The 27596-nt window shown below is 38.9% G+C and overlaps 1 protein-coding gene across 5 annotated transcripts in view; it reads right to left on the bottom strand.

The window, feature by feature from the left end:
• LOC126859527 (transcriptional regulator ovo) overlaps positions 1–27596 on the bottom strand; it is a 72807-nt gene that overhangs the window by 5515 nt on the left and 39696 nt on the right. The window contains exons 1-8 of one of the 5 annotated variants that reach the window (XM_050610922.1): positions 18013–18807; positions 4598–5031; positions 3474–3951; positions 1979–2540; positions 1533–1804; positions 1110–1336; positions 623–760; positions 178–477 (exon numbers count right to left, since the gene is read on the bottom strand). In XM_050610922.1, coding sequence (XP_050466879.1) covers positions 178–477; positions 623–760; positions 1110–1336; positions 1533–1804; positions 1979–2540; positions 3474–3951; positions 4598–5031; positions 18013–18166 — 2565 coding nt within the window. In that variant the 5' untranslated portion in view covers positions 18167–18807. Of the gene's footprint in view, positions 1–177; positions 478–622; positions 761–1109; positions 1358–1532; positions 1805–1978; positions 2541–3473; positions 3952–4597; positions 5032–18012; positions 18808–27596 lie in introns of those variants that run through there. The other 4 variants (XM_050610921.1, XM_050610919.1, XM_050610920.1 and 1 more) reach the window with 4 other exon arrangements.

A 27596-nucleotide genomic window follows, 5' to 3' on the forward strand; every position in this document is an offset into this window, starting at 1 on the left:
TCACATTTAATTTTATATTTCAAGACGGATTAGAATGGATCTGACAGAGAAACAGAGAAAGAGAGATTCGTGCAATAAAAAGTAATACAAACATTACAATACATATAACATATTGTTATGAAGCTTAAAGAGACAAAATCTCATAAAGAATTAAATTTAAAAAAAAAAGGAATTTACCTTAGCACGTCGCTCTTTATAGGCATACTGATGTTGAACACCATGGACCTTTTGGCCGTGACTTTCCAGGGAGCACCTTTGCGTGAAACTCTTCTCACAAAGGAAACATTTGTAAGGTCGCACTCCCGTATGCGTTCTCGTATGCCTTTTGAGGTCAAAAGTATCGTTGAAGCCCTTTCCACAGAATGTGCAAAGATAACGCTTCACATCGCTGTGACACTTCATGTGACGATTAAGAAGCCGCTGGAGACTAAAATTTTTACTGCACACACGGCAAGTGAAGCGATTGGGATCGTCATCCTATTAAACAAACAGTTAAAAACATTCCATAACGGTTTCTTATAATCCCACGGCAATATATGTGATTCGATACATTTCATTACATTTCACAACCATATCTTTAATGACAATTGCATATATTTTACATGGAAAATACTCGTGTTACCTTGCTAGGTGGAGTTCGATTCGTTCTCTCTTCATCTCGATTGGCTCCAGCCTGCCTTTGACCCTCGACAGCTAAAGGATTCTTTATGCCGTGACCCCCGTTAACAAATTCTAGTTGGCAGTCATTCGGTAAACCCAGCTGCGAACCGATAAGAAGACACGTTAACCCAAAATTAATTTTTCAAAACGATTGGAAGACTGATGACATCGGATGAAGCACTCAAATTGATTGACATTGCATAATATACGAATAAGAGTGGCAATTAAACGAGCTACTCTTTCCCACATCATAGCATATACCGAGTACATTACATTGGCTCGATTGCCCGCGAACTTATTCAAATGATTCGATCGGAATGTGGTTCAAATAATTTGCGAATCTATCGCGAGCAAGCCTGAAGAAAGATCGAATCAATTCGATCTCGCTTCCGGAAGATAATTTAACACGAAAATATATGCTTTTGCCTGGATCAATTTGGGTCGCTTACCCTTTGTTGAAGTACACCGACCCGTTGCGAAAGAGGTGGCTCCCCGACTGCTCCAGTGGTTTGCGCTGCGCCCACTGTGGTAGGTGATACAACCGCGACTGGGCTGTGCGCGTGTTCCGCGAGCGTACACGACGGTGAGGTGGATGAGGCCCCGTCCAGAGAGCAGCTAGCAGTACCAGGACTAGGCAAACTTCCACCCACGCTACTACCAGAGTCCAACTCTAAACCTTTGAGATTAAAAAATTGAACTGGTTGACGCAAAATTAGCCGTAAATTGACAAATCTTTGGCAAAAATTTTTCTGCATTATCATATTTTAATTTAACTTTTGCTTTTAATACAAGAGAAATCGATTTAGGTCTCTTAAAGCAATGTATCTTTATTTCCCAGCGGGAGAATATTGAATAATATTGTGACAACTCACCATTACTGGTAAAATTCAATCCAGGGCTTAGAAGACCCTGATGCTGCTGCTGTTGCTGTTGTTGATGCGACGACGCGCCGGTTTGCTGCTTCTGCTGTTGCAGTTGCACTTGAATTTGCAGCTGCTGATCTTGCTGGTGCTGTTGATTCTGATTGACGTGCAGCGCGAGTTCCGGGCGTTCCTTCGGCAATGGCTGATAACTCGATTCTCCAGCCGCATAATTCAAGCTCGCGAGTTTGGAAGCATTAAAGTGTTGCGGAGTGGTGTAGTGTCTGAGAAAGGCGATCGATATATTATTTTGTAATCTACTTCGATTAAAACTCGTACGATATTCATTATAATATTCGATTTTTAAATTGCTGCACAGATGAAAGCAAACGACGCAGACTTAAACTACGATTAATTTGTAAGCGAGAATTAGCTCTCGTGATAGTTGAGGCGCGCACCTCGTGTCAAAGCCTCTGGTCAAGGCCATGCTATGCTCGGGGAAAGGATCGACGCTTGGCTCGACGGGAGTGGTCATCTGACCGGCATCTTGACCGATTCCGCTGCTGCCAGTCGAGGCGGGCGAATGCAACGATTCTTCTAGAAGATCGCTGCCTCCGTCCTCGGTCTGCAACCTGGGCAACAAGAGATCGGCGGCATCGCTGAGGCTCTCCAACAATGCTGTGTGATCGGAGGGTGAGCTGAAGGTCAGGGTACCGGTGGTGAATTGCAATGGGTCTACCACAGCGCCAGTCACCATATCCACCATCATGCCCGCGTCGGTGACGTCGTAGGAAGCATATTGGCTAGACAACAAGTCCGGTTGAATCTTGTAAGCTCCTAATTCCTCATCTTCCTCCTTAAACGTCAAGCCGTAGGACGCGCATACATTTGCACAGACATTCTGAAGGAGAGAATATTGTTTACCCTCCTGCGCATTGTACTGTGCGTGCTGAGAATTATCCTGTTGGCCGGTATCGCAATCAATCCCGACCGCCGTTAATGGTGTTAGATATGCATTTCCTGAAATAATAATAATACGAATGAGTCGAAAGGAGCGTTAATTAATTGTGACAATGATTGTTTCCTAAAATCACATTACCTTATTTTAAAAAATTTATGTGAAATTATATAAATTTTTTTCTATTTAATCAAAAATAATTTCTTCCATAATGTGATATCTTTCGAAACATTTTTTGACATGAAGTTCCAAAGACGTTATAATAAATGGATAAATAAATTATAATAATTGGATTTTCAAAGTATTCTACGTAAAAACTTGTAAATATAATAGCCAAAATAAAAACAACAGTACAGTAAGAATATAAAAAGATAATAGCAAGTAAAGAGAAGGTACGCGATAAATCGAATTATAATATGCCTAAACGGGGGTGTCTCACGTCGAGAAAAAAGTATAGTTAGTACTTTACGAGCCATGACCGAAGAAATCTACCGCGCACTGTACGTTCAAAACAAAACTGAGACGATCGACTACAATATCACAGGAAGAAGTTAAAGATGAAAAAATGTAAACTACACTGTATTGAAATAATAATGTTTATTGATTATTCCAAAAGCTAAACGAAATAAATATTTTGGTATATGGCCGGTAAGCGGTTAAATCCAAACAATCAAAACATAATTGAAAATTGACACGAATTTTGCGAAAATTGAGGAATTAATATAATTATTTTATGTAATTAGAAAAAAAACTGTATTTTTTTCTAATTACATAAATACAGAAATAATCTTTGAAAGATTCTAAATAATGATACCGCGAATTATCAACGTTACCAACCCGGCAGTATTATTACAGTCAAGCGTCATTAAAAAAACGAAAAAACGCGATAGAATGTCGTGACATTCAAACATCATTAATGAGACTTTTTCATGCGCTATACAAGTGAGAAGTGTCAGAAAAAAATGAGTACATTCTTTTGTATAAAAAAAAAGCACCTTGAGCGGTGTTATACTGATTGGCAAAGTTGGCGAGATTGTTGCCACCCTTGAGGGATTCGTAGAACGGCGGCAGGGATCCCGTCGGCGGCGAGCTCGGCCCGTAGTTACCACGGCCACCGTTACCCCCAGGAGGCATACCGCCCGCACCCGCGCCGCCACCCACGGCACCGCCGCTGCCGCTACCTCCACCGCCGCCGATCATCGCTCCGTTTCCGCACCCTCCGATGCCGCTGTTGGACGGCGAGGAATTGCCGGCACCGCCGCTGCCACTGCCGGAGGAACCGCCGTTACCCGAGTTCGAGGATCTGCCGTGTCCCGCGGCTGCCTGCACCACTGCCTGTGAGCCGGACAGTTTTACGGCCAGCAAAGATCTCGTGATGGAATTGCCGGAACTGCGCGATGCCATCGCGCCATCGCGACATTTTTCCTCATCCTCGTCTTTCCGCTTCGGCACGGCGTAGTCGATGGGCTGTTCCTGAAATTGTTATCGATATATCTCTCTTGCCTTTTCTATCGCGCAATATTTCTGTCGATCTTGCATCAATTTTTTTTTTTAAGTCATGTATGAATTATTACACATTATGACCGTGCATTTTCATAGAATCAATAAGTTTTCGTACTTGAATATCAAAAATACACAGTGTGTGCAAGAAACAGCTCGATAGGTTGCAGGTTAAATAATATTAAGCATGATCCTGCGCAATATTTCCTCCGCTTTTTTTATCCGTTTGGTCACTATACATAATACATGAGACGCTACGAGGATTGTCAGTCGAGATTAACGAAGCGTGACTGCATTAGTCTAATGTAGGAGAACCTTTTTGTCGACATATTTAAATATCTTAAACATTAATCATACATATACATATATTTTACATTAATATTTATTTATAAGGTTTATTGTTTCTTAAACAATCATGAAATATATTAGCTTTAATTCGGTACAGTTACAACATGTAAGCTATTGTTACTACTCTAAGCGCTTTATTAGTTACTTGGAGTTAAAAGAAGAAAACTAAGAAACGCAAACACGTATATATGATCACTTTAGACCCCTCGTTGTTTTTCTACCAAGACGGCAAGTTCATTCGGCGAATGTAAATTCGCAACGCGTAATTTACCTGCTCCGGTTCGGGTGCTCGCACCGGATCGACTCTCTCGATCTCGATCTTATTCCCCTCTTTTCTAGGCGCGGATTGACCTTGCGGCGGCACCCTCTGGATGACCGAGACTCTGGTAGGTGGCTCGACACGGGGCGCTTTCGGTGGCGTCTGCGGCCTCGGCAGTGCGATTCTTTCCGACTTGGACAGGAACTGGGGTGGATCGTCCGAGACTATCGGCGGGCTGCTGTACTCTTTGCGTTCCGCCCGGGTGAGCACGTGACGCCTGCTGCCGTACGGCACGTCACCGCCGAGGATGCTGGAAATGAATCGTCTGGGTGGCGGGCTGCTGGTCGCGTTGCTCGCCGGTTGCGTAGGCGGCGGCGATGGCGCCGGACTGCTACTGCGTAAGGATTCCGGGGTCGTTGCACGGTCATCATCGGTTTTGTCGCGATCTGCAATGGGAGAAATGCAAATCCTCTTTGAGACATTCCGCCACTTATTTTAACAAATTTATTCAATTATTTAATTATTTTTTCTTGACACTTTTATATATAGTTTAGTTTTAGTAGATTGTAAAAAAACTTAATTTGTTAAATATATATATATATATATATAATTAAATATCCTTCTCTTGCGAAATGAATTTTTGTAGAAATGTATTTGTCGACAAACTTGTATGCGTGTCTATAATTTATGCAAGCTTGCATTGATTAAATCAAATATTAGCATGTTTGACAAATTTGCATTTCAATACGAACAAATCATCCATTACGATTTAAAAAAAGTATAAAGAAGAGAAACACTTGGAGAGTATCGGTATGAGGTACGGAAGAACAACCTGTGTCCTGTTACGCTAATTCTCACATTTGACGATGCACGGTGTGCAATAAAATGAGGAATGTCGACTGAAGCGACTTTTGCGTATGAAAAAAAATCCGCGTGAAAACGTGCAGAAGATTTTGAGCAAACTTTCCAAGGTTCGCGGAACCTTATTATTTTGCAGTTTGACGCGCGACATGGATTTACGTTCGGGTGAAAAGACGGCGAGAATTGAATGTCAATACGACGCGGAGATACTGACGGTCATAATCGATGGCGGTTGCTTGGCCCGTTTCGTGGTTGAATTTACGAGCAACCTTGAAGAATTCGCCGGTACCGTATGCCGATAGGCGCTCCTTCGGCGTGCGCGTCCTTCGCACGTATACGTGATCACCCGCTTCTCTCCTCCAGCAATTTTCAGCGTGACTTGTACATAATCAGGATAAAGTAAACCGTTTTTTAACTACAACGCAATAAGCGAGAACCGAAATTACAATTTCGTCTCTCACCGTTCGTATTTCTTTCTCGGGGCAAATTGCGATACATCTTCATCAATTATGACATGAAAATTGAGAAAGAACTTCTACATTTGCGCAAGTGATGTCTTACTTTTACGTTAACAAAATTATTTCAGTATATTTTCTAATTAAAATAAAAAAATGTCTTGGATTTATCAATGATATATTAATAAATTTGTTTTTCCAGTTAAGTTTTTCCGTTGCAGCGTAGCGCATCAACGGTTCTATTATTTTTATTGCGATTCTAATGGGACCGTGTCTGTCATTGGAGATATACGATTTCTTGACTTTGACATCGAGTGCTCGCTCATGAAGCACGAGGGCACATGCAAGCATGTTGTTGGAGCGACAATCAGGAAACTAACTACGAGAACGCGAATCGAGTTTTACCGAGGTCATGTATATTATAGGAAATGCATCGAGGAAAGGAAAGTTACATCGCAGGTTTTCTCAATCTTCCATCATATATGTAAATATATTATATTATACTTTGATATTTTCTTTCATTCGTTAATAAATATCGAAAGCATTAAACTAAATATTATTCGTTAATTAATATTCCTGGTGATTGCATTCGAGAACCGTAGGGTATAAAAATATTAAAGAAAGCATCTTAATGCGCGTGTGTGTGACAAGTATGATTAAAAATTATGAAAAATTATAAGAAATCATAAATAAAATGGAATAGGCATTCTCGAATCGAAACGATCAAAGTTTGCGTCAGTGCGGCGAGGAATATAATCTCTCCCGGTATCCTCTAGCTCTTCGAGGGATTTGAATTCTTATTCGAGAGACTCGTCCCTGAGCTCGAAATCTCAATTGGCGACGATTTCGACCTCGAAATTACGAGTTAGACGAGGTGCCTAACGATATCTTTACGCAATCGCTTGCGTCACAACTTTTGCAAATCCCGAAGGTAACAGCTACGGTAGCGGTGAAACTCCAAAATGGCGATTCCGTTCCGTTCATCGGGCAACCTTCGGTGCTGCTTCGAGCGCGCGCGCGCGCGCGCGCGAAGGAAGACCATGCGTGCGTGCGTGCATAAGTGCGTGAGTTCCTCTAACCAAAACCCCCTAACAGGTTCGGCCGCGCTATAAATACCTGCGGTGCGATCGTCGTGACCGGGGTACCGATGTACGCCTTTGCCTATCTTCGACTCTCTCCCACTCGGATTCTCCATCTCCTGCTTATTCTCCGGCCTCGTTCCCCATTCGTCCGTTCTATCTCTCTTTCTCATTTTTCCTTTCGCTTCTCTCTCCCCCTCGAACAGAGAGAGAGAGAGAGAGAGAGAGAGAGAGAGAGAAGGAGAGAAAATGAAATGAGAACCGGTACATCGAGCTGGAATCGAGAGGAACGGGCTTGCTCGCGGAGCAAGCTCGAAGACGAGAGGAGAAGAAAAGATCAATGGAGAGGATCGGAAAATCTCGATAAATCGGAATTCCATCCATCATTTCCAAATGTCAAAATTTGCTTTAATAAAATGAGACCAGTGACAGTTCCTCTTATTAACACAATAATAAGATGTAATATATAAAAGCAGCGAGATATATTTTATTGTCATTATAAAATTCTGAGGAAATTCTCTTCGATGAGCAAAGATTTTAGCCTGTATCGGTAAAAGAGTGCAAAAAGATATTAAAATGAATTGCGCTCGTTCGCGGAATAAAGTGGCCGAAGTGCCTCGAGAGAAAGAAAAGATCGACACCCTCGACTCGACACTGAATCCTTACAATTCTCCACAACGCGAAACCCAAGAGTGCCGAAACGAGCAAAGTACACTTCCTGATGCAAAGCCGTTGCCATTATTGCTAGTTAAATCTATGGTGACCTCCGCATTTCCCACTGACCGCACGTCATAACATTGAGAGTCTTAAGTTCACATAAAATGGGAATAAGCATGTCATCTTTAAAGAGAATTGCGCTTAATTGCTGTTATCACGATCTCAGAATCGCACACATTCAGTGTTACAAGACTCGGGATGCCGAGTCTTTAGTCGACTTCTTCTCAGCAACGGTTATCGGCGGTTTCTCAAGAATGATGATAAACACACACCTTACGACGTTTTACGGCAACCCATAAATATCTCGCGCGGAGTTACTCTCCATAGATATAGATATACGTATACAACGCGTCCATTACTTCATCATCCGATACATTGTTTCTAGTTTGTAAGCAGATAGGCGTGATAAACGGTCCGATGGCGAAGGCGCGCGTTGCGTTAACCGCGATGTTGTTGTAGCCGAAAGGAAAGGAAAAATCTGAAAAAAAAAAGGACCCCGAGAGAGCAGGGAGCGGTCGATTGCAAGTAGGTCGGCTAAGCCGCGGCGTTTCGTTCAGCTGCGATCAAGCAGATATTGTCCGCGAATGAAGGTATAAGGCCGATGGCTAACGATGCATCGCTCGCGCCCCGACCAGAGAACTTGCAACAGGATCTCTCGTCTGGTCACTTATCTGAGCGCTTTATATCGTGCAACGCACACGGTGGATTTTTTTCTCGAATATCGCGCCCCCCATCTCAGTTTTTATTGACACAGTGCACATCTCAATTTATTTATTTTTTTTTTTTTTTATTTCAATAAGCTTGCACCATATAAAAATTATGCTATCGTAAATATATAGAGCCTATAAAAGTAAATAACATACATTGTATTTTGCAAAATTCTTTCGAAAAAAAAAAAAAAAAAATTTAGCTCTTTTTTTAACTTCAATTTTTTTTTCTTTTTAATCTGACGTTGTTAATTAATATTATTTTAAATAATAATAATATAAGCTCGATATTGATAAGCGTGGAGAGAAATTGCAAAGACAAAGATGCTACGAAAAAAACCGGCTCGATAATCGCGAGAAAATGCGACGTTCCACGGCCACGCGCAGCCCGACGCGGTATCTGCGTACGTTTGCGTAGCGGTACCGTGCGTGGGTCGTCACGCGGGGACAGCAAGGTGACACCGGTATACGCGGCCACTTGGTCGCTTTACGTAATGGACAGTATTCCCTCCGCTTTGTCATTTATATAGCATACATACACACACACACACACACACATATATATATATATATATATATATATATATATATATATATATATATATATATATGTGTGTATATTGGCGCGTATGTTTGCGCGCGTTTCCTTTTTTAAACCACCGGTTTCGAGGAAATATAGTTTTCCAAATATGCTCTGCGCGATTCCTTTCGCTTATGACAGGAACATGAAATATTGAAAAAAATTTTGTCACGCCGTTTGGCAAAAATCGAATGCTACATGTATATAGTGACGTGTAATTGATTAGAGAGAGATGTAGGAATACTCTATAAGATATACATCGTTCTTCGCAGCAAGGTGTTCCTTGTCGATAAAAAAATATATATCCCTCATAGTATTTATATACACATAATTTAATGTTTAAAATTTGAATAAAATAATTAAAGTGTACAATCTGAAGCATGGATGAAGTAGATATTCTACAAGAAGATTCTCTCCCTTTCTTTCTCGCCTCGATATTTCTCATTTATACGTATATATATATATATATATATATATATATATATATATATATATATATATATGTGCGTGACTTGATATCATGATGTTACGCTATCTGTAGGATCGGAAGTACATACATATGTCTTTTTGATATGAACGCGATGCTTCGCAGGACTTAATTTGAGAGCAGATTGTCGGCTCGCTTTTGTATGCGCAGCGTATCCAAATTACACTCTTCTCGTTTTTATCATCATCAGTAATCATACACAAGAATTACACTCGCGCTTCCACGTTAACGGATCGAACGCATCGAATTCGATGTACGCGTCGTGTATATACGAGGTCTGACAATGAGTTTCCTAGAAGCTATGAGATGCACGATTATACATCTTGTTAACGCCACGCTTCGGAGAGTCCTTTCTACAGTCGAGCGGAAGATCAAGGCGTTAACCGACCGAACGTTTCACCTTGGCACTCGATGAAAAGTCACCAACAAAAAAATAATCTGCTTTTTACACCGGATAAGCAGAAACGAGGGGAGAGAGAGAGAGGAGAGAGAGAGAGAGAAGAGAAGAAGTGGGGAAAGACCGACGTGCAATTCTGACATGACCTGTCGAGTCTGTCATTCTAATGACAAAAATCACACAATGTCGAGATATATAATTATTTGGTTAGAAAATATTTGCCACAATTAAATGTGCTTTGTTTCGACAAATATTAGCAACGTGACATTGAAATACGATAAAGTGCATCGAAAAGCGCATTATTTTTTAATCTTTCTTTTGTAGTTAAAAATTTATATATTTAAGAATAATCAAGTATTATTAATTTTTTAATTTTAATTAATATTATTTTTAATTAACTTTAGTAACTATTCCAAAAAAATACTTTAATTTGATTTAAATCAATGGTTAACACAATTATTTGAATTAAAATCTCTCACAGCTTACAACAAGCATTAATATTTGCATATTCGAGATGGCAATCATTCGGCGTGCGATGTACATTCTTCGCGATGCTGTTAAGAATAAAAGATCTAAAATCTACCAGCAATTTTTTTCTCTCGTTTTAGATGTAACTGTCCTTGCACAATAAAATTCTTAGTATTGCTTTCTGAAATCTCATCGATAACTCGTAGAAGCAACGATAAAACGTGGCGATAAATAATATACCACGGGATTCTATTACTGTACACGCGTCATCGATATCTTGCGATATCAACTGTATACGCAACTATTGGCATAATTCAACAACGATCGTATAACGAGTTTTTACATAATGAGCATCTAATAATCTCAGAAATTAAAGATCAATTTGAATTTCATCCGAGTGGATCAAATTTTTTCGTCCACCAAAATAAAAATAGAATGTAAACAAGATAATAAAATGCACATATGTAAATATATAACAAGCGATATTACACGCGCATACCAACAAAATTTATATAAAACAAAAAAAAACGATTAATTTGATCAATAACATCCGCAGCACAAAAATCATCCTTTAAATAATTTTTAGTTTCGCACAAACAATGCGTGCTATTAGTATCATTTTATTCCCCTCGAATTAAAATAATGAGACTAAGAATAACAGTGATTGAATTAGTTTGAATATCTCATTTTCATGACATTTTCATCAAAATTGTTTCCACAGAGATAGCGCGGTATCATTCGATTAATCATTATTAGAAAACTATTTATCAGACAAATACAGTTATTTTTTTTAAATAATGATGCAGTTGTACAACAAAAAATGCAAAATTATCTATATAAATAAATTCGAAAGAGACATGTAATTAAATTTCAGAATTTACAGCGTTATTAAAATCAATTCTTTTTTTTTTAATAAAAAAAACAAAATAAAGATTTTAAAAAAATTGGAAACGGAAAATCTGTAAAAATAAACGAATGAGTGCAATTTGAGTAATGAAAGAAACGCGTTGCTATGGAAATTAATTTTTTCTATGACTGAAGAAGAAGTGTGGTGCCCGCATACGAATCTCGCGCTTAATAATTGACAGTGCCATTCATGCAATATATAATCATTTACATAGCTCGATGAGATATAGCGAAATTATCCGCAATCATCGCGCTTGTAATGACTCATTGCCGCGAAATAATTGATACCGATTCTAATAGCGTCTAGTATAGAGCGGGATTTATCGTGCTGAATGTTCTTTTCTTCTGCACTTGGCCCCCTTGCTTGGAAAGAATTTCGGTCACGGCCCTCTTGCGCCATTAGCCGTCGCCGTGTCGTACACTCGTCGTCTTTTGTGTGCGTACACAGCCAGGATGCGTTGTACATCTGGCTGTGTCCGTGTGCGAGACGACGATGACGACAACGACGAAGCGTATGCATCGAGTGTACCTGCTCGCGGCGCTTTCGACGACGAGAGCGGAACCTGTTCCTCGCGCGCCACGAGAAGTCCAGTGTCGTTTCAAACGATGGATCTCGGTATATCTGCAGAGTATTCCGTAAGATTTTTCCGTCAAACCTCAGGGATGTAATTTTTAGTTTTACGCTCGCAAAATCTTTTCATTTCGTTCATGAAGCGATTATTAAAAGATCAAATCTAAAAAGTATAGCATTTTCAGAATGATATTGTATTACGAAAGGGTGTAATTTTAAAATATACTTTGCAAAATTTAAAAGAAAATATAGGATATAGCTCTCCTTACATTATTTACATTTGTTTTGAAGAAAGTTTTTAATTAAAACTATATGTATGTAAAATAAAAATAAAAATTAAATCAATTACGATTCCGAAAGGGGCGAATATTATCTATCTAATATTTGGTAATTGCGCACTTGTGGAAAAGAAACATGGGAAATTTGTCGGATATTTAATTTCATGCTTCCTTTTTCAACGTACGTAGCGTCACGGTATCTAGCGAAGACTCGTACCCCTATGCGTGCGCACACACATAAACGCGAACCCTGTGTACGATTAGACATGCATGCACGCATCACGAGTTTTACGGGCGACGCATTGTAATTCGTCGCAATGACTGCACATCCTGGTGTACTAGCCTTTGCAACAGGTGCGCGTCACTGAGCGCGATTACCTGCGTGTCAACGACAGTTAAAGCTCGTATATATATATATATGTGTGTGTGTATACTGGAAATGTAACAGTATTTATCTGTATACTCGTACTGAAGAGTATGACGCGTTAACGGCGTCTCTTTCAAGCAAACTTTTTCTATTTTTTCGTAAGCTCGCAACGTTGTATTGTAGTTTTAGCCATTTTTAGCAATAATCGTTGGATTGTCTTGAAATTCTAATATAAGGGCTTCATTTTTTCAGTTTGCTCTTTTGAATGCGAATAAAATTTATATACGATAAGAAAATTAAATATATAAAGAGTGTTTCCCATTCCTCAACCTCATCATTCGCAAAGAATTCTTAAATAATATTTAGAGATGAAAATTCTAATATACTTCAAAATGTCGAATATGTCATGCTGTTAAAATTTGAAAGTTATGATTACGGGCGCGATACCCAATTTATGCGATCAATTGGGTGTGAGTCGGTCTTACTGGCTCCCATTACGTTAAATTTAACGCATTTCACATACACACACAGAACAGCAATCCTCTTTTGGTGTGGCTCACAAGTAGCATGAGCGCATTGCAATTGCATAGTCCGGATTCCGAGCTTGATCCAGAATGACGCTGCAATCGAGAAAACGACCGACGCAAAATGCATTAAAATTCTAGTGCTGCAGTTAATAAGAATTATGCATGCACGGTCAAAGAATTTAAGAAAAAGTTACATACGCGTGTAACGCGCTCTAAAAATAATACAAGTGTCAATGCGTTGTTAGAAAATAGAAATATAAATAGTATATGTGTGCAGTTATAAAAAGATAAATTTATGTTCACGAATCTCGATCATTATAGAAAATCTCGGAAACGTCCAGTTTGTATAATAAATTAAAAATAAAAGGAACTGATTTTGCATCTAATTAACATTCTCGTACATCCAGACGCTCATGTTATTGCGCGCCAGGAAAATTTAAATTTAAGAAATTTGATAAGTTGCGATAAAATTTTTCTACATACACATATGTATATATGTGTATTATTTTATAAACACTACTCTTATAAACACGAATAAATTTTAAAGGAATCAAATCAAATATTGATTACATTATTAAATATAATATTAATCGCAACAGTATTAAAATATTTTATTTATAATTAAATGTAAGGAGAAGAAGAGCCGAGAAATAATATTGAAAGTGATCGTGGAAAAGATATTTTAGACAAAGGGATTTTAAATTTGATAATAAATTCGGATGAATTCATAGTCGACGATAAAATCGTCGGAGAATGCGACGAGTTCCGTACTCTTTATTGAATTTCTAGTCAGTGAGATTGTGATTATGTCCTTCTATCCGTACCCTACCACTCGTTGCTACGTGCCACAGCGATTCTAACGCCGGCGCGATTGCCTTGGCCGTCGCGGAGACCGTGAGAGATCACTGACAGCAGGTTTATATATATGCTTTGTGTTGCGCAATTTTCGCGCGAAACCGAAGCCTCCTGCTCTAACGGACGCGACAGGAGAACAAGTCCAGTTGCCCAATAGTCATGCCAAACATAACCCACGAAACTCATTAACATTCGCGATAAAAGCAATCGTCGCCATTTTAAGGCCGTGGCCATGAATCCGTAAAAGAAATACGTCCGAGATTGCACGCTTATAAGACAGTTATATCACGTAAGTTTGTTTTATCCACCAAGTGACATACACGAAACTTTGTGATATTAAAAAAAAAAAATTTAATGTGCAAGATTTTTGTGTGATATCTGTTTATTCAATTTTATTATTTATTTTATTATTTATATTCAACAAACATAAAAATATTTACTTAAATATTACGTTAAAAGAATTCCATGAATATTATCATAAACTATATTTTGCGAAAAAATAAAAAATTTGTTTTTTTATTCGAGAACAATAATGTATTTTTAATTAATGCACATCAATTTCCAATATACTATTGAATATTTCCTCAAAATTCTATTGAACGTTAGCTAGAGATTTCTAGATGAAAGCTTCACGTACATATTTCAACACACTTTTGACAGAAGAAGAGTTAGATTTTTGATGTTTTGCAAATTTGGTTTTTTACATTTTTTTATCTCGAATTATCATTCGAGAAAAATTATCAACGCAACATTGAAGTGCGACACATTACTTATGCGAGCATCAAAGTCACCGTTCTGGCGCGCAGACGCGGATGAGAACGTACGCATATTGGCTTGTTCATTATAATACAAGCGCAAGAAACATTATACGAATGACGTAGCTTTACGAATAGCTTGTTTGTATACATCAGTGTATTCCATATGATCGCCAACGCGGAAAATGTAAATAAAGATGTATACAATCGAAGAGACCTTTACGTAACAACTTGCAATTTTCCAGCCGGCGGCTCATTGCGCGCGTGAATCTTGCTCGTGTGAAAGATAATAATGTTATCGTGTTTTCAAACAGCCGCCTCATACACGAGAAAAATGCTCTCCAAACAGCATGTTTAAAGGATCGGTTTATACACGCGAGTCGTAAAATTCGAGGAATAAACAATTAATTATTTAATTGGGTACTAATACATTAATTAAGCGGCTGCGTCGGTCAAACACGCCACGCGAATAAATAACGATAAAATATTAAGCCGGAACGATTCCAAGTTGGGAACGATGCACGCGGGCATACAAAATAATCATTTCCGTGTGCGTTAAATATATGCATATTTAATTAACACACACACACAAATATATATATATATATATATATATATATATAAAATTGTGATAAAATGGCGCACACCGGTCGGGAGAGGAACTCGTGCACCTGCGACGGCGCATAGTGATTGCAAGAGTAAAAGGCCATCGACACCGCGTTTCGCGCATTATTCGTGCTCTTGTGAGCGTGGCAACCTGACGCAAAACGAGAATCAGAGGCTGTCAGGGCGGGCGGAAAGCGAGAGGGAAGCGAGGGGGAAGCGAGAAACAGAAAAAGATGAAGAAAAAAAAAAAGGGGGGGGGGAATGAGAAGCTGCTCTCTGTTCGGTCACTTTCCTAAACCAGTTTTAGGACTGCATTCGGTCCCCACCTACTACTCACTATACCGTTGTAAAAGTACCACCCCGGATCGACCTCGACTAGACAACCGCCCGAGGACTATAATAGCCAAACGAAAAATCAGCCGTGAATTATGTAACGAAACTTAAGCAGCGAGACGCCCCATCGCGCACGCGTTTCCACGCAATCGTCACGTTACACTGATTTATCTTTACGACAATTGTAAATGAGGGAGAAATAATTGCACATACTCGTTTAACGATTTACGATAATATTTATACACACGCTTGAGAAAAACATTGCAAGATGCAAATAAACGAAGATGAGGCACACATATTTCGTGAAAATAGACGAATATTTATATATCTGCATTGAAATGCATCTTTCAGATATATTTTGATACATCCTTAAAATAAATGTATAAATGAAATAGCAATGTCATTATTGCAAATTCAGTCGACCTCGATATTATTAATGCGTACATTAAATACGATCGTGATGCGCATATTTGCGGCGAGTACAAATTTCAATTGCGTTTACGGCCATTTAACTCACTATACCGTTCCTCATCGGCGCGACTGGCAGGATAACCGTTGCTTCGGACAAAACCGTTCCTGCGACGCGAACGTCATTATGCAATTGCGCGCGTGTGTTCCGCGCAAAGCAACGACTCGTATAATTAACTGCACGTGGTGTACACAGATACGATGACAAGTGCGCTAATTGTCAAAGGTCAGTCGTTACTCGATGTCGAACGATAGATCGGCAATGAGAGTCTTTTTTTTTTTCCTCATCGATGTTGTAACTATGTGTCGCTGATTATGTCAAGCTACGAGAATGCCCGGTAAATGAATCATTAAATAACATTACGGTAAAGAGATATTTGCGCGCGCGGTGACCGACAAAGAGATATCATGGATGGAGATAAAATTAGCTTTGCTAATTTTACCACGGATGCGAAATTGAGATCGATGTGTGAGGAAGCCGTCAAACTTTTGCAAAGATTGAATGTAGCGAGTCAAAAACAGACATATGCGAATAATTAGCATAATGAGCATGTTAATAGTTCACGAAAGGTAAAAACGCGCAACTGCGCGATAACGTCCCCGAAACCAGGTATACAAATTGCAATCGCACCTGTATGCCGAAACACGACCGCACCTGCGGCAGAAGTGTAATATTTTAGGGTGCTCTTCTTCTCTATCTCTCCCTTTCACTCCTTTATCTTCTTTTTTTCTTTTTTTTTTTTTGTCCGGCAGGTTACGGCCGAACCGTAACGAGAGGGAAGCCACATTGCATTTGCGCACGGGCCTCGACAGTTCGACTTATCGACGAGCTACATTGCGTATTAAACTTGTGTCGACATGCGTATCTTCATTTTACACGCAACGGCTCCGCGTATGAATTCGTAATGCCAATAATCGGCATGCCAAATTACCGGTGTACGCAACATCGAAGAGATGAAGATAATTATGCGTCTTATTAATCCCTTTCCCATAACGACGCGTTCGAGATGCGTCATATAGATACACGAGAGCCTCTTCACCGCGATTTAATACGTACTCTTGGCTACTTATCTCTTTATCACAGATATAGTCCTAATGTAATAACGAAATATCAAGATCAGATTGACACATTTCATGCATCTAATTGATCGATTCGATTAATTTGCTAACAGTGGTAATTAAACAATTTTATTTCTACGCAGAGTCGTAGAAAGTTCAATTAGAATTTATAACATTTTCTTTCTCATTATTTTAATTTAATCTAACAATGTCTTTGTCTCCATTTCGCATTTTTTTTTCTTTTTGTATTCTAATCTTAATAATAATTTAATTTGTCAAACCTTCATTACGATCTTTATATTACATTTTTAATATTGACGTGTAAATGCAAACTTTTTTTTTCGTGATATAAAAAAAATTTTTCTTAATCAATGCAAAAGAAACAGAGAGAGAGAGAGAGAGAGAGAGAGAGAGAGAGAGAGAGAGAGAGAGAGAGAGAGAGAGAGAGAGAGAGCTTACACTTTTATACAAAATAAAAATTTTACGTAATATAAAAAAAGTTTTTTTTAATCAGTGCAAAAGAAAGAGAGAGAGAGAGCTTACACTTTAATATAAAATCAAAGTTTTACGACGAATTCAAGATTGATTATTGACACGCATGCATTTTTAATTTTAGATCCATTCACAGATTGTGAATTAAAAATTTGAAAAAAAAAACAAAAAAAAACGATGTAAATATTTTCGCTAAATGCGAAGGAAAAATGTATAGGTCAAAGAACTTGCCGATCATTAAAACGATCAAAAAACTTTTTAAATTGAGAGATTAGAACCGGTGTAATTTCGGCGAGTTGAATTTTCGTTTTGAGAAAAACTTGATACTATAAATATCAATCATAATTAATCGATGCAGTTCTCAATACCAATTCCAACTCGGTTGCCAGATATACGTAGAAATCCTCAAAATTACGCCAGTTTCAATCTTCGTTTTAATTACGAGTAAAATATTTTTACATTGATCCTTGTTGACTATGAGACTTAGCGGCTCCGAGCTGCCAAACGGGCTGTCCTTGCCGCTGCCAAGTGGCGGGCTCTTGCTGGTATGTTGCGATTCCAGCAGCCGCAACTGCTGATGCAGTCGATTCTTGATGAGAAAGATTTTTGGCATCGTGATGCTGATGTTGAGAGCGATGCACGACGTTATCACTTACACTGCCACTACATCGAAGTGGGATAAACGAGCTTCGCTGCTGCCAAGTACAGTCAAGATCGCGACACAATGAGACGCAAAAAAAGAAACACTGTCCGTAACGATCACAAGATTATCATGCTTAAGAGTACTTGAAAAAGGCCGGCCAACAGAAGATTGCAATAAAAATTGTTAAATCCACCTGTAGTCTCCCAATTGTAGATTCATCATTTATCTTGTCTTTATTTCACGTCACAAACAATCATCGAAAATCAACATGAATGAAGAGCTAGGCTGGATAGATCCGCACGTGGACGCTCCTTTTCCACAGATCAAGTGACAGGTTCCACTGTTCAGCAAGCCGATTGCCGGAAGCCCGAATAGGGCCCAGTCAAAACTTTGATGTTCGATTAAAATATCACTCGCGAACTATATTTTTAATCGGTACTCGTATAGGTACAGGGTACCTATGGTCCATACACGCCTGTCACTTCTTGCACTCGGCGAATTTACAGTTATCTTCTCAACAGCTCCGTTTCCAACAGGCAGCGCGAATCGACCGTAAGCTCAACCGTGAGGCCTCTCGTAAGCTACTGAATCCGTGAGTGTTTAGCTGAGTAGTGCAGGCCCCGTACTCTCGGCCTGTCCCTCCCTACTACATCCCTCAGTCCCTCTACCTCCGCCCCTCGCCCCCTATCTACCTATCTACCTGAGCAACGCGCACGGACCCCGTTGATTTCTTCGTCTCCCACCAACGTGACCGTCAACTGGCCCTCCTTCTCATCCCACCATAAGAACGTAAGCCAGCCAGCGGGACTATTCAGCCTGCGATCCTCCGAGATGAAAACCGCTTCTCGCGCATGCGCATAACGGAGTATTGTACGTGTGTCACACGGCACACGGTGTATACATCCTGAGAGCGCGTGCGCTCGCAGAGCCCTCGTTTTCTTTCTCGTTAGGAGACTGCATTGTTTCTTTCTTTCTTTCTTTCTTTTTCCTCTTCTAGGGAAATTGTTCCATTCCTGGTTACACCTCCTCTTCATCGAATTAGCGTTTTATTGTTGAATGCGTTTCCGGGTAATCGACTCTCTCTCTCTCTCTCTCTCTCTCTCTTCAGCCTTCTCATTCTTGCAAAAATTCGTAAATTAAACAATTTCTTTATTTTATTTTACTTTCACATTTATTAAATTATTTCAGAGCAAAATTAATTTTTCATTATTTATGTTTATTCAAGAATAAGTTAAACATTGAAAGAATAAACGAGTGCATTTATTATGAAAAAAAATTGATTCTCCAGGAAAGGAAAATGTATGCATATAATGTTTGTGCAGGCATTGAATATCTACAAAATCAAACATTTATTTAATCAATTTCAATCTAGAACAAGCAGTGACATGAATTATGTCCAGCACCACCAGTTATCTTCCGATCTCAAAGATATCCGAAAAAAATTTTCGAGGGCGAGAACGTTTACGACCTTTTTCACGGGGGAGGGGGGAAAGGGGAATATTCAGTAGATGAAATCTCGAAGCGTGATCGAAACACATTCCTTTTCACGATCTTGAAAATTATACATACGATAAAATACGATATACGATAAAATTTGAGTTTATAGAATTTATATATCAATCAATATATGAATGAAATTATATGATTAAATGTCAAATATGTGATAGTGTTATATCATATTTATACGAATATTCGGAGCACAATCTATCTGAAATGAATTTTATTGATATATATATCCTTAAAGAAATAATTAAATGTCACAGCTTCGATTAATATAATTAAAAATTGTGCCAAGTAACGAATATATATCTCGGAGCGCTCATAATGACGCTGCATATAAATCACTGCGTTCAACTTCGATCGTATATCTCTTAGGAGGAAGGTACATAAAGGGCAGGTAGAGCAAAGTGAGATGTACTAAAGAAGAGAGATCGGCGTTTTATTTATCTTCCAGAGATTTCTGTCTGCCAGTCATGCATAAAACATTTCCTTCGCACTGTTTTCGCGGCATGGAGATTTCGATCGATTAAGTCTGCAGTATCTGCACTATTTCAAGTTGTAAAAACTTAAACAAGAATTTAAGGAATATTATAAAATAAAATAACTCTTATATACATTATAATTTTTTATTATAAAAATATTTTTAGTATACTCTTCTTATATATATATATATATATATATATATATATATATATATATATATATATATTATACTTATATATATATTAAATATTTAAAAATGTATTTTATCCTTTTAAACATATATCATTCTAATATTATAATTATTCGTCTAGTCATGAAATCGCGAATAACCAGAAAATTTTTTTCTCTAATAGCCAGTATCCTTGACATTGAATAAATAACTCGTGCAATTATAAATGGCATGAACAAGAACAGACAGCAGCACATGTAGAATAAATTATGTAATAAGTTTACGTAAGATTGACTTTATGGATATCTTTTAAGTACCTTATGCCACTCGACGTCTATTCTCAAACGATCGATTTGCATTTCTCTCGACGTATATCATCATATAGATAAACGATGTTGCGATAAAATTGTATTGCATAGTACATATATGCATTCGTATACTTTCCGTTGCATTCGAGGAATTGATAATTGATCAAATCTTCCAACCTTTTTTCTTAGATTGTTGCGGTTTAATCGCAGTTGTGAATTACTACTAACGAGCAAGTTTTTCTTTTTTATCAAACTTTTTATTTGACTTTCTTGATTAAGACTCATTTTTCTGTTTTTATGTCCCTTATCATTTTGTAAAATATTTTTCCAAAAATTTATCTTGTAACTATACATTAAACTGTGTATCTGTGTGTGTCTTTTTGGATTATAAATTTTTAAATATCCTCAATAAATTTTTTTTGCGCAAAAGGGATATATATATATATATATATATGTATCCCTTTTGCGCAAAAAAAATTAATTGAGGATATTTAAAAATTTATAATCCAAAAAGACACACACAGATACACAGTTTAATGTATAGTTACAAGATAAATTTTTGGAAAAATATTCTACAAAATGATAAGGGACCGTACATAAAAACAGAAAAATGAGTCTTAATCAAGAAAGTGAAATAGGTTTGATAAAAAAGAAAAACTTGCTCGTTAGTAGTAATTCACAACTGCGATTAAACCGCAACAATCTAAGAAAAAAGGTTGGAAGATTTGATCAATTATCAATTCCTCGAATGCAACGGAAAGTATACGAATGCATATATGTATTATGCAATACAATTTTATCGTAACATCGTTTATCTATATACGATTATTGTATCTCACATAGGACGGACGAATCTCAATTAACACTTGTAGCTAAAAGATTGAAAAAGTCAAGTTTCCAAAATTCTTTTAAATATATTAAATATAATTTAACAAAAAATTTATAAAAGAGCAATTTTTTTCAGTACAAATTTTATGACATTATTTAAAAAATGTTAGAATGAATATACGTTATTCAAGTCTTAATAAAAATCATATAATATTCTCTGGTCAAAATAATCCAACCAGAAGGGAATCTACATTTTCTTTTTTAAATGTCTCCTCGATTGGCTACTGTAGTAACATCTGCAGTTTCTAAACCAATAAAAGTGTCCACAATACAGCCCGGCATCATAGCCCTGCTACCAGATATTTAGTCTTTTTCTTATATCCTTTTTTACTGCCTTTTACCTATCTTTACGCGATTATTTCAAGACGATTAAATGCCGTGTCTTCAACTTTATATACATTGTACATATTTTACTCTAAAAACTATCTATTGAAAAATAACATTCTGTCAAGTATAAAAAAATCAATAAAGGTACGTAAAGGTAAATCTATAACAAATAATGGCTCGGATATATAAACAATAAACTATTCAAATATAAATTATTCGTCTGTCTCTGTTATTTAGATAAATTCTTACATTCAATATAAAATCTATAACTAAAATTAAAGACGGAATTAAGAATTGATTTGAGAAGGCAATTAAAAAAGAAATTAAAATTTATCAAAGCAAATATAAATATTTATTCATCTTTCTTCGCTATTTTCCCTTTTCTTTTATTATGAAAATTAAGTCGCACCCAGTTCTAAATTCTACGCGATCGCAATTACAATTCTAACGTTACGTGTAACCACAGTCGCAGTTTCGCAGCCGCACGGTCGGGCGATGCAATAAACGCAGGTATCTTGGGCGCGAGGTGAGGTTTAATCCGCCCATACGCTCGGCTTGTGAAACCGCGCGTATGTCGTACGTCGGTGGCAGCCGCCGCTACGCCGGTCGCGATTGTAATCAAGAGTCAAAGTCAAAGTCAAGGTCGCGATCGAGGAGAGAAGAGCACTTATGCAACGCCGCGGCGCGCGCCTTTACTTGCTGCAGTCGCGTAAACGTCTGCGCGGCCAGGTAGGGGAAATTATTGCAGCCCGTGGTGAGACGGGCTATGTTACCAAACGAGTATGGAGCGACTGTTATGCATCTCTCTCTCTCTATCTCTCTCTGTTCGAGAGAGCGAGAGAGAGAGAGAGAGCATGCAACGATCCAATATATCATAAAACTAGTGTTTCTTCGCTTCTTCTACGAGAAGCTATGCTATTTTACGCGCAATTTACTGTAACACTTACTGAAAATTTAATTGTAAATTTAATTGCGGATGATAATGTGTACGTTATATATAAATATAATTTTAATTCCATATTATTTACCGCACCTAGATTTGATTTAATATCAAATACGGAGTCTCTTGTGTAAAGGAGAAGTTCTGGTTAAACCTTCATTTTTCTTTCATTAAAAAATGCAGAGGAGCAGAAGCTCATGTTTTAGCTCGAGAATGAAAATAGACAGGTAGACGACGATATATCTGTCTTGCACGAAATCTTTCTCATAGTGAAACACGTCAGAAGGAACACGCGCCTGAAAATAGCTACCTGCATCAATAGTCTCGTCTGAATTACTCCAAGACATTGGGGTCTCTTCGATCCAATTGTTGTCATCGAGGTGTGATGGACGTAAATGACGTAAGAATCTTTTCTTCACGTGCCAGCGCAGCGTGAGATCGACCCGGAAACTATTGTACTAAAATTGAGTCAATAAAATTTGCACAATATATTCAACGAGGACATAATTAAAAGAAGAACTTGCCGTTCATGAAAGAACCAATCGATTAGCAAAGCTGCTTTTTTTTTACATAATGTAATAGGAAGATATTTTTCGGCATTTGTTTCCTCTGAACAGAATCCATGCTTTTAATTGTCATATTGGATGTAGAATCTGTCCGACGAGAATGTGTGTTCGACGGGATGCAATCTCTCGTTGCGGCGGTCAATCTCGCGTCGAGTTACGTCAGGTAGTTAAGCTACGGGATTATATATAATGTTAGATCCTCGTCCTAGCGAAAAAAAAAAAAGAAAGAAAGAAGAAAAAAAGGACGCGAAGCGAACTCGACCGTCCCGCGCGCATGAGGCTAGCCATCGTTATTACAATCATTATTATCATTATCGTCATTACACGTATTGCAGCTGATGCTACGAGCCACACTAAAATCCAGACTATCATTAGTCTCGGAAGGCAATCTCTTCCCTCGCGCGACGCGCTTCGACGCCGCGTCTCTACCTCGTCGTCGACGACGACGTCTCTTCGTCTCTTTCCCCCTCGTGAGTTCAGTGCCACCGTTCGTCGCTAGTTCCGCTCGTTGCTCGTTGCTGGTTCCTCGGATCGTAACGTTCTCCGTTTCGCGTCTCCTCGTGGAGTCACCTCGCCATACGTCTTACGTAATCGCGCGGAGAGATTTCTTTTTTCCCGCGCCACTTCCATCTCGGTAGGGGACCGAGTCGGAAGGAAGGCGCGGACGAAAGGTCCCCACGAGTGCCCTTCTCACAGAGGTGAAAGGGGCATCGAACGTTTCCTACCGCGATACCCGCGTATAGTTGCGTGCATCTCGTGGATAGGCCGTCGGGTTTTCTTCGACAAATTCGCAATTTACTCTCGTCCGACATTTCGCAGTCGGGAGTTTAAAAAGTTCAATTTTTTCAATTCCTTAACATTATTTTCAAACGCGGTCTTTCCTTTCCAGTTTTCGCGAATCATAATCAAACAACGTTATCAAGCTATATATATGTATATAAATTATTAGTCTATTTTTCTAATCTGTTTCTAAAAAAAAAAAAAAAATTCTTTTTTTCTTTGTTCCACTCCCTGCTAAATAGAAAATTAATATAAATATTTTTTATTCAAGAATCTATATCGTCGTAATTAGCTAATTGGAAAAAAATGCTGTGAGAACATACAACGATGCGTTCTTCTTATTATTGTTTTACGCAGCGAGCAAGAAAATCGAAATTCCACGCTCGCTCTTATGCGAATAATTGAGAGACAATTACGGTGGGGGTTTGCCGCAGGTGGAGGAGGAGGAGGATGGGGGGAGGGGAAGGGGGAACGATTTCCGAGTAATATCGTCGCGCAAGTCGATATACCGTTAACGTAACTCGCGCGTTGAAAACGGCGGACGGCGCTAGACGGAAAGAAGACGTCGGCGAGGGACACAACAGGTGCGCTCGCTCTTTCAGCTTGCTTGAAATCACTCGCGCTTTGTTACGGCACTCCGGGCATTCGTCGGCGTATAATATCGTCGGCGGATAATCAGATCCGCGCATATGACGCGCGCATTGTAACGCGTTGAACATGACCGTAACGAAGTCGGATCGCAGCACAATGTTTCCTATAGAGAGAGAGAGAGAGGGGGGGGGGAGGGGAGACGTTACTATTAACTCGCGATTTATAAATCTTAATGAGATAACAGTTGTTGTAATCGCGCGTTCTTCGCACATCCAGCCGCGCGCATTATAATCCGCATACAAAGCGCGGAAAAAATAATTATCTCTTCTCTCTCTCTCTCTCTCTCTCTCTCTTGTGCGCATTCAATGTAATCGATTGTATTTTACGTAAAAGTGAGAAAGCGTATCTATATGAATATATTACTATGGTAAAGTTAAGAGAATGGCTCAATTGTCGATTATCCATTCATCTCTCACTCACGTAAATCAGTTTTAAGAATCTCTCCGTTTGACGCAAAAATCAATAAATGAAACTCGACATCAATTCGCTGTATTACATGAGATAATTCCGCTCTTCAAGAAAGTCAGCTGTATGTATGCGCTGGAACTCTACGCTACCGAATTGTGATCGAATGCGTTTGCGTTTTGACGCTTGCATGCGTGCGTGCATATACGTTTGCCGATTGCTCAACGAGCGCGAGTCACGTCTCTAGATCCCGTATACTTCCCGCGGTGGCGTGGCTGCTTGACCAATTAAGGGTTTCTTCCTTCGTCGGGGCGTGAGGGGAGGGGGGCGGCGGCGGGCAAAAGAGGGACCTCTCTTGTTGCGTGCGTGCCGCTCCCGCGCAATTCTTTTTCTAACGATGCACTTTTCCGAAGCGCAATTCTTTGCCAGTCGATCGTACAGCTCGAGACTAAATGCATCGTCTTCCGTCTTCTTCCACCTTCCATTTTCTTCTCACTCCGCATTTTATTACGTTTTTTCGCGCTAATGTTATTACGTTCTAATCAGAGTTGCCTCGGAGGAAGAGAGATATCATATTGCAAAAAAAAAAGAAAAAAAAAAGAAAAACAAAACATATTGCATTGGAAACATTTTTCTTCAATATAAATGCATTACTCTTTCTCATCAAAAATATTGCACCAAGGGCATTGTAGCAAAATAAAAAATATGATAAGTACAATGCGAAAAAATAACGTTAGATTCTCAGAACCGCCTAAAACCGGAAGTTGTTGTTACAAAAAATCCTGACTCTAATTATGCGTAACGCGCTCCTCCGCCATCGAGTGCATTATGATGTTCTGCGTCGATTAAGAGAGGCCCGATTTTATTCTCGCGATTGATCAAAGCGCGAATGCGTGTCAGATTCACTTCTGGTTTTTTTACGATAACGAAGCGGATTTCCTGCTAGGCAGGATCGATTATCGGATGTGAATATTCATGCGCGGTCGCTCTATACTCGCACGATGATACTCTTAATCTGAAGCCGGATATAAAAAAAATATTACATGCACACGCACACGTGTACACACCGACGTCGACGTTTGATTACATCTTGGGAAGGCAATTGGACACATAATCACATATTGTCGTTTAGCTCTTCCCGGCATCCTTCGCACGCGAGATTTGATAACCTCGTATTGGAAAATATCCGACTCACCGAGAAGAGCCTGAGAGGAGCTCAGCCTCGCGTATAAGCGCACAGGGAGGGTATCGAGATTCTCTGGGCCCTCCCTGCATTAAATCCCCCCCTTCGTTCGCAAAATAAAAAAAAAAAAAAATAAATATTACATTCGTACGTACATCTCTCAAAGTTTTGCGTTTAATTCAAATATATCAGCTGTAATTGTATGTTTTGGATATTATTATTATTGAAATTATTCCGAAATAATTAAAAATATTTCCTTCCCGAATATTGGAGCTCTATTTGGATAATAATGTAAAATAAGAAAAAAATTGTGTAAGACACGCAGTATTTAACGTAAGATACGATATTATAATTCGAAGTATTTTTTTTTTCATTCGTCGACATCCGGCTTCTATCATTAATAAACACGCTCGTCATATTCGGGATTTCAAACGTCCAAATGATCAAGTGCTCAGATATATTTTTTAAATATGCTTTATCATTATTTAGGTATTTTTATATATACGGTTTATTCATCTATTTTAATATATTTTTTTAATTTTCTCTTTTTTTTTTTGCAATTATCATATGCTAGTTGGTCCAAAAGGCTCCCCAACACGTCGGCCCTGCGTATTCCCGCGGCCGACGGAAAGAAAAAAGGCAAAGAGGAGAAACCACACACGAGAGTCCTCGGAGTTCGTGCACGTATGCTGGATCCGCGCCAGACCGTTGTCGGGGCCTCTTCTCCTCCCCCTCCCCCCTCCCCCTCCTCATCCGCCTCCTCGTCGTCTCGCAAAGGCGAGTTCCCTCGTCCCGTTCTCCTCCCGCTTCTCCACAACCAACTCGCCTCTCGGTTTCTTGAGGTCAGAAGCGTGTGTATACGCGTCTCACCTTCCTTCCCGTTCATCGTGCATTCATCGGCCTCGCCTTCTTCGCGAGGTTCTTGAGGTTACGACTGTTCTCTCCCGCGCAAAACCGCGCGATGACGACCCGGCGCCGTCATCGTCGAAATCGCGCCACGTTTTCCGCAAAGTTTTATCTAGAATTCGTTTCCGCGAATGATGTCCCTCCCGCAACGAAGCAAAAAATTTGCAGCGATAACCAAAGCTCGAAAGTTACGATTTTCAGGATGTCTAAATCTTGTAAAAAAATCCCTCATCTATCAGGTATTTTTGCTCAAAATTCCAGGTAAAGAGAATATTCTAAAGATTTTTTGGTGGC

The sequence above is a fragment of the Cataglyphis hispanica genome, chromosome 3 (genome assembly GCF_021464435.1).
Source record: "Cataglyphis hispanica isolate Lineage 1 chromosome 3, ULB_Chis1_1.0, whole genome shotgun sequence".
Taxonomy (NCBI): domain Eukaryota; kingdom Metazoa; phylum Arthropoda; class Insecta; order Hymenoptera; family Formicidae; genus Cataglyphis; species Cataglyphis hispanica.